This window comes from Pipistrellus kuhlii, unplaced genomic scaffold (genome assembly GCF_014108245.1).
Source record: "Pipistrellus kuhlii isolate mPipKuh1 unplaced genomic scaffold, mPipKuh1.p scaffold_m20_p_18, whole genome shotgun sequence".
Classification (NCBI taxonomy): Eukaryota; Metazoa; Chordata; class Mammalia; order Chiroptera; family Vespertilionidae; genus Pipistrellus; species Pipistrellus kuhlii.
Window position 1 is genome coordinate 25,486,483 of NW_023425493.1, and position 7,734 is coordinate 25,494,216.

General features: G+C 54.3%; 1 protein-coding gene across 2 annotated transcripts in view; it reads left to right on the forward strand.

The window, feature by feature from the left end:
- Positions 1-7,151, forward strand: part of KCNN3 (potassium calcium-activated channel subfamily N member 3) — a 111,552-nt gene extending 104,401 nt beyond the window's left edge. Inside the window, exons 8-9 of one of the 2 annotated variants that reach the window (XR_006741986.1) lie at positions 1,377-1,974; positions 6,436-7,151. Coding sequence is in view for 1 of the 2 variants with exons in the window: in XM_045583341.1 (XP_045439297.1) it covers positions 1,377-1,673 (297 nt within the window). In the remaining variant the exon portion in view is untranslated. Of the gene's footprint in view, positions 1-1,376; positions 2,237-6,435 lie in introns of those variants that run through there. The other variant, XM_045583341.1, reaches the window with a different exon arrangement.
- Positions 7,152-7,734: the final 583 nt, after the last annotated feature.

Here is a 7,734-nt window from a genome sequence, read left to right on the forward strand (position 1 = left end):
AGAGGAGAGGACTGGCTGGCTGGGCCCTGTGTCTACCCTGGGCCCCATCCACTGTGGCCAGGAAGAGGGTCTTGTGGGGCCTAACAGGGCTTGGGGCCGCCCTGGGGGATGCAGGAATGGCCCGACATCGGGCCCCAGGATATTTCCTCCAGAAGCAGCCAAGCTTCCTGCCTCACCGCTCACCTGGAGGAGTCCTCCCGGGACCATCAGGCAAATGGGGCTTTTCCAGCTGCTTCTCCTCAGCGCCACCCGCAGCCTCTCACGGAGGCGGGGCCTGCGCAGACAGACGGGGTGAAGCCAGAACTCGGTGAAGAGGCTCCTGTGCGTGGGGTGGGGGGGTGACCGTGACTAATCTGGAAGTGAGCTACCTGGAAGGAAGGGGAGGGAAGAGAGGGCCGAGGGGGGCGACTGCAGGGCAGGCGCCCTGTGAGGCCTGGAGAGGAGAATGTGGCGGCCATCCAGGCCGCGTCTTTTCTCCGGGGGACCCCTTCTCCCCCCACCCCGAGGTCCTGGCAGAGCTCAGCATGTCTCCCACCCGTCCACCTTCTCTGGCCTCCAGGCACCAGGCAGCACTCGGGAGAGGACGGTGGTGTGTCCTCGGCCTTTCCTCGCTGTGCTGCTTCTCCCTCCCAGCTGCCCAGCGCCCAGTGCCCAGCCCTGCCCTTTGGTCCCCTCCCCCTGCCCCCAGCTGAGGAGTGCCAGGTGGCTGTGGTGCTGAATGCAGGAGGGCAGGCCTGGGGGGCCTTGGGCTCCTTGCTACCTTCCAGTCCCTCGGCTGGGACGTGAAAACAATTCCTGACCTCGGAGGCGTAGTGATCAGATGAGAAGACTGTAAACTCTCCTAGTAAAGGGTTTGCGGACGGTAGTTCTGATGGGGAACATAAACGAGGAGCCCAAGATCCAAAGGAGCAAAGCGACCGGCTCTCCCATGGTCAGGCAGTAGGTGCCGGGCAGCGCCGGGGCCGAGACCCAGGGCCGACTCATCGGGGTGCCCTGCGGCCCGGCTCATCGGGGTGCCCTCTGGGCCAGCTCATCGGGGTGCCCAGCGATCAGATGTGTCTGTGGTTTTGCACCTTCCGAGGAGGTGCTTTGCTGCTAGTGATTGGTCAAGCGGTCATTCTGGCCATTCCACCGTCAGGGTCAATTTGCATATCACCCTTTTATTATTTGGATATGCATCCCTTTTGTAACAGGGGGAGGGGAACCCAGCGTTCCGTCTCCGTGTCTCCCGGAAAGTTCGCTGCCGCTGCCTTGGCCACGCCAGGCGTGGCCGGGTGGGAGTCACTCCCGTTGGAATCTGGAGGCGTCCTCCGCGTTCGCCCCTGCAGAGTGCTCCGTGCTGACCTGTCCCCCCGCCTTACCCCCCCCTCCCCCAGATGCAGAACGTCATGTACGACCTGATCACCGAGCTCAACGACCGGAGCGAGGACCTGGAGAAGCAGATCGGGAGCCTGGAGTCCAAGCTGGAGCACCTGGCCGCCAGCTTCAACTCGCTGCCCGCCCTCCTCGCGGACACGCTGCGCCAGCAGCAGCAGCAGCTGCTCTCCGCCATCCTGGAGGCCCGGGGCGTCAGCGTGGCCGTGGGCACCGCCCGCACCCCGCTCTCCGACAGCCCCATCGGGGTCAGCTCCACCTCCTTCCCCACCCCGTACACGAGCTCCAGCAGTTGCTAAATAAACCTCCCCGCCCCGGAAACACTGCCCACAGGTCTTACGAGGCAAGCGGACTCCCTCCTGGCCCCCTCGGCCGTCCAGGAGCACGGAGACCCGGGGATGCCCAGAGGAGCGTCCGAGCTACGTGACTAACTCATGCTCATCCGGCGTGCTTGGTTCGAGATGCCTTGAAACCAGAAATCTAATCTCTGTTTAGGTGCCTCTACTTGGAAGCAGGAAGCTGAGCTGACAGGAAGCGACACCTCTGGCAGGGCCCTTGCCGCAGAGCTGGTGGAGAACAGAAATCCACGCTCCATCTCAGGTGTTCACGGCGGGAGTGGGCGAGTCCCGTGCCCCGAGGCGGCGACCGGGGACGCCCAGGAGAGGGTCCCGCGGCGGGAGGGGGCGTGCGAGGCTCGGGGCGGGGGCTCCTCGCCGCTGGGGTCCTCGGGCACACCTCTCTCTTTTCCTTTTGTCCGAGGAAGCCGCTGGGGGGCATAAGGAAAAGAGAGGTGCCTACGACTTGCCAACACAGTCATTCTTCCCGCCCATAGCTTATGCAATCAGAACGCCCAATTGAGATGGAAAAAGAAAAAGAAAGAAAACGAAACAAAACAAAAATACCCAGGAAAAGAAAAAGCCAGATTTTCCATCCAGTATCAATACCCATAGAAACCTGTGTGTTTGCAAGAGCGTGCACACACACACACACACACACACACACACACACACACCATTCAACCCAGGTACTTTCTTGTTTGAACTTGACCCAGATGAAAAGGGGGCCTGGCCCCCGCCCCCGCACACAGGAGGCACTCTCTCCGTGCGTGTGGAGTGGGTCTGGGTCCCGGGGCGGGTGATTCCGTTCAGGGAGCTTGCTGGCGTTGGCCATACGCTGAGCTTCCCCGAAGAGGCAGGTCCCTTCAGACACGGCCCAGGTTGCTTGTTCCTGGAAGCGCACCGGTTGCTGGGTCGGAGGTGATTGCCAAAGCTTTGCAGAGTTTCCTTCTTAGATCCAAATGAGTCCTGTCCCTGTGGAGCACGTGACCAGGGGTGCGCACGTGGGGGGCTGGGGGCTGGGGTCCACACAGTGACACCTGAGTGAATAGACGTATTGTCTGGGGATTCGCTCCATGAGGTTTAGGCTAAGACGGGACTCCAGGTCCAGGTGTTAGAAGTACCAAGGGGTCCAGCGCCCCAGGGGGTCCCTTCTACCAGACCCGAAATCTCCTCCACATGAGAAGTTATGAGAATAAAAGCCCTTAGGGAGCCTTGTGGGTCAGGTGAGACGACATGGGTTTGTCAGGAGCCTGTCCCGAACTAGTCTAAGATCTCGCCGGCTCCAAGGGATTCCAGAAACATCACCGTCCAGGGTAGGGGCAGGCACTGTGAGGAGGGGGCCGGCGGGGAGCAAAGTCCTCCCAGGGCTCCACGACCACATGTGTCACTTGGAAGCCGTCGTGTCCCTCATCACGCTCTCACTCTGAGGTCTCTGACGTCTGCTTGTGGGGAGCTGTGCGGCGCTGCATGGAGTATTTCATCTGTTTGGGGTCACACGAAAGGGTGTCCTGGAGATGGTGGCCCTGCCGGCCTTTGCTTTGCACTGGCCTGGCCTCCCAAGGACAAGGGGACCAGTAAAAGGCAGATGACTCTAGAACTAAGGCCTCTTTTTTGTTTTTTAATCCTCACCTGAGGATATGTTTTTATTGATTTTTAGAGAGAAAGGGAGAGAGAGAGAGAGAGAGAGAGAGAGAGAGAGAGAGAGAGAGAGAGAGAGGTATTGATCAGTTGACTCCCATAGGAGAGAGAGGTATTGATCAGTTGACTCCCATATGAGCCCGGACCAGGGATTGAGCCCACAACCTTTTGGATGTCCGGGATGACACTCCAGTTCACTGGCAGGGCAAACTAAGGCCGCTCTTGCTAAACATTTTTTAAAACCTATTTTAATTGGTGTTGCTGTTCCTTCAATGGTCTCCTGTTTATTCTGACAATCCATTGGAGCATTTTCATTGGTGGTTTTGCACAGCCCAGATGCCGTCCTTGCTGTTGGCTTTTTATGTTTTAACTCTTGACTCTCTGGAAGACTTCTCTCCGTTTTTGTGTCCCAAGAACAATCCCCCTGCTTTCAGAGACGGTTCTGCTGAACAGATAAGCCAAGCGTGTGAACAGATGAAATGCCCATGCAGTCTCTTTAAAGCGTCGGTTCCATCTCACGAAGTGAAGACCACGGACAGGTCACGCTGACGGTGCCACCTCTAATCACTGAACCAACAGCCCTCACCTCTTCACTCCTATTCCCCCTTTCCACTCTGCTCAACGCTGGGGTGTGTGTGTGTGTGCGTGTGTGTGTGCGCGCGCGTGCACACGTGTGCGCACGCCCACACATGCACACAAATAACAATTTATTATTCATTCCAAATAAATGATGTACAAGATTCCACTGCCATTCCCCCCACCCTAAAAGTATGCACAGACTATGATTGACCCATCCTAGTCTGTGGATGAATCTTCTAGAATCCATCATGAATGTTGTACATTCAGTGAAGCGCTCAAGACCAAGCTAGCAGCCCTAGTCCAGGGTGTGGTTGGAGCTATTCCAGTAGCTGTAGCCACTGGCATTCTAGAAATAAGGGCATTTGGGGCATGCCTGGACCTATTGGTAGTGCAATCGCTATGTATGGGTTTTATTGTTGGCAAAAGAATATTTAATATTCCCTCATCCACCCCCCCAAAAAAAGGTGATCAAATCTGCATGTTGATCCTGCAGTGGTAAACGGAAGGCTGCTTCTCTGTGCTATAATTCAGCTTTATGTGGGAAGTTACCCATTCTCCTGCAAGTACAATCAACCCTGGCTGACTTAGGTGTGGATGATCCCGGGTAGGTTACCCAGGGGTTCCTCCTACGGCCAGTCCTTTGGCTGATCCCACTGTGCTCCAGCATCACAGTCAGAGGGGGAGAGAGGGCAGGCGGACTCTCACACCACGCCCTCTGGTTCCTTATTTCCAAGTTGGATGGTGGAGGAGGTTTAATTAAGAATTGGCTCTGGGTAAAAACTGCATTCCGATAACCCCCAATGCTGAGCTGGTTGAGTGCTGTCCACTCCTGGAAGGCTGACCCAGTGCAGAGTCCCCACAATAACCTTCGTGATGACTTGGTGACAGGTCAGAGTACCCTAATGTTCCCTAAAATATCTAGACACTTGAAAAAAAAAACACAAAAAAACAGGGCCACCCCCCTCCCCATCGCTTAAGCCATATTATAGACCCATGTACTGTAACGTCAGGGAAGTACTGTGATGCTTAGAGACCACGGATCTCAGTGGAACTTCAGGATAGAGCATCCGTTGGCAAATCATATCAGATGAGGGGTTCGTTCCTCCTTAGATTGAAGTCCAACTAGAAATCACCTTTGGCTCAAAGGCCACATGAGTCATCATGAATGAATTGTCATAAGGTATCTATAAACTGCTCTTGCAATCCTTATACTATGTAACTTCATGAGTTCATATCTCTAAAAATGCTTAACCCGAGTGAGCAAGAGGCATAAGGCCCTGAGTCACCACGCACTGGTGACCTCAGCAAGGACCAGTGGTGTCACAGTGATCACATAACTTAGGAAGTGGAGGAAGTGGAGGTGCAAGTAAATCCCAAAGTGCCAAGCAGCTGCAAGCTACTGTTTATTTAAGGATAAGAAAGAACTGAGTGGGAAATGATGACTTTCCTATATTTAAGGACACCCCCCCCCTTAGATTTCAGTCATTTCCTTGTAAACGAGTGATCCTGGAAAAGAAGAAAACTAGAGATTCCAACACTGGATCCCCCATCTTCGGCCAATTAATATAACCATATCATACCTCAGTTTACCTGTACTTAAAATGAAGATTCTAGTTAATGTTATTAAGTACCAGGTATTCAATCGATTTTTTTTAAAAATGGAATCACTAGTGCCATCAACAGCAAGCCAGACCAAATCTCTCTGGTCCACACTTTGATGTTACATCTAAAGGCAACCAGTAGTTACCAAAAAGTCATTATCTATCCACAAGGCAGGGAGGGACGGAGGGGGAGCATCCAGCTCCAGGACCTCTCTGCTCTTCAGAGCGCGCCCCGACAAACAGGGGGCCCCAATTAAGAGGCCATGTTGCAGCACCATCACAGCACCATCACCACTGGACACAATGAGAGCCTTGCACTACCAGTAGGTTACCACTCCTTGTAAGTTACTGCTTTTCAATCCCAAACTACGTCCCCCGTTCCGTCCAGTCTTTCCACTTCCCTGGAAGTTGCTGGGAAGCAGATGAAGGATGGTGAGTGGTCGTGGTTTTTTGCCTGCAGTCCGCTGCGTCCGGTTTCAGGACCTTAGACAGCTCCCTGGTGGTCTCCCGGTAGGTGGTAGGCACAGAACAGCCCCTCCTCTCCCTCCCCCTGCGGCCAGACAGCTTGAGGACGCTCTGGGCAGTCTCCCTCCCTTCTCTACTGCCACCAAAGCAATCATGGGAACGCGGCTGCTGGTCCCTGTAAGAAAGGAATGTTCCCGGAGAGTGATAGCCACGGTCCACCTCTGGCATAGAACACAGGGGAGTGCTCTTCGTCCGGAAGGCTTGTGTGCCAGGTGGTGCCAATAGGAATTCACATTCGACTCCTGTCAGACACGTGAGCTGTAGCTATGTAACTGGCGTAGGCCGGAGCGTGTTGAAAAGTATTCAGTGCCATGGTGTCTTCTTCTGTAGACGAGGGGAGAATAACTGTGATCTTTCTTTCCTTACACCGTTACTGGAAGCGCCCACACACGAACTGGAGTTCCCTCTGGACAAAAACCATTATCCAATCTTCAACGTATGACCTCCAATCTAGGTGCCACGTGCCCCGAGACACGGATGGACACGCCGAGAGTCCTATTCCGGGAGCTGTCCCCTCGGACCCGGCCGTGTGTTGAAACAAACAAAAGATGTTTGGGACCAACCACGCGGATGATGGAGGAAAAGCACAAAATTCAATCTCAACCTGAAGTGAGGATCCCAAAGAGATGCTGGATGTATAGCCAAACAAACACACACACAAACATGGATGACAAATCAAATATGAATCTGATTGGAACAGCCCACGTCCCGATTCACAGGAGGACAGGGAATAAAGGACATTCTCTAACCGTGTCACATGATTTCAGTGTTTGAATCTCAGCTGAGACTGACACGCCTTCACCGGACACTGCGTCTGACAGCACGGCACCTCGGTTCTGGTCCCAGACCCTCCTTGCGCACCGACCAGGAGCGAGCGACAAAGGAGAATGACCGGATGTTCATGGAGGAGACATTTCCAATGGCAAACTCAGAGACCGAAGTGTTTATATCCAGAATCAGATGAGCTTCGATACGAATTTGCATCTTGCCTCTCTGTACTGCTTGCTATTTTTTAACGATAGGAGAAAGCATATCCGTTTATTTTAAATATGAAATATATTGCTATATTACAAAATATATTGTAACTTTCCATTAACCTTTTGTATCAGACTTAGTCTCTGGCAGGCCCTGTGCCGGCCTGCACTCCCCATGACTGTTTCTGAGTACACATCACTGCGAGGGGCGGCCCGAGCTCCCGAGCGAGGCCCTCCGCCTACAGAACGGCCACAGTCCCACTCTCTGAGGCCTGACTGTTGGAAACCAGAGAGCGTTATTGCAGGCTTAGACGAGTAATCCTACCCTAAAGTCTATCAAGCCATTCCTGAAGAGATTTTTAAAAAGCCATTTCTCCGTTAGCAGCTCTTCCTCTGTCAGTGCCAAGGCCCCATGATGGGAAGGCTATGCCTCCCACGCAGCTGGGCGTCCCCTTTGGCCGTGTCAGAATCGGGCACCGGGAAGAGCCGTGTTCTCCTGTGAGACTCACAATCCTAGGCACTATGGGGCGGGGGGTGTTCTCTCTGTCAGAGTGAAAGCTGGACGGGAGTCCCGCCTCCACGGGGCTCCCTCTGAGCTCCATGTGCAGATGTGCTTTCCTGAGCTGGGGTGGGGCACCTTTGGAGGAAGCGAGGTCCCCACTGTTTATCCACAATGTGGGGGGAGAGAGAGGGGGTAGGACCTGC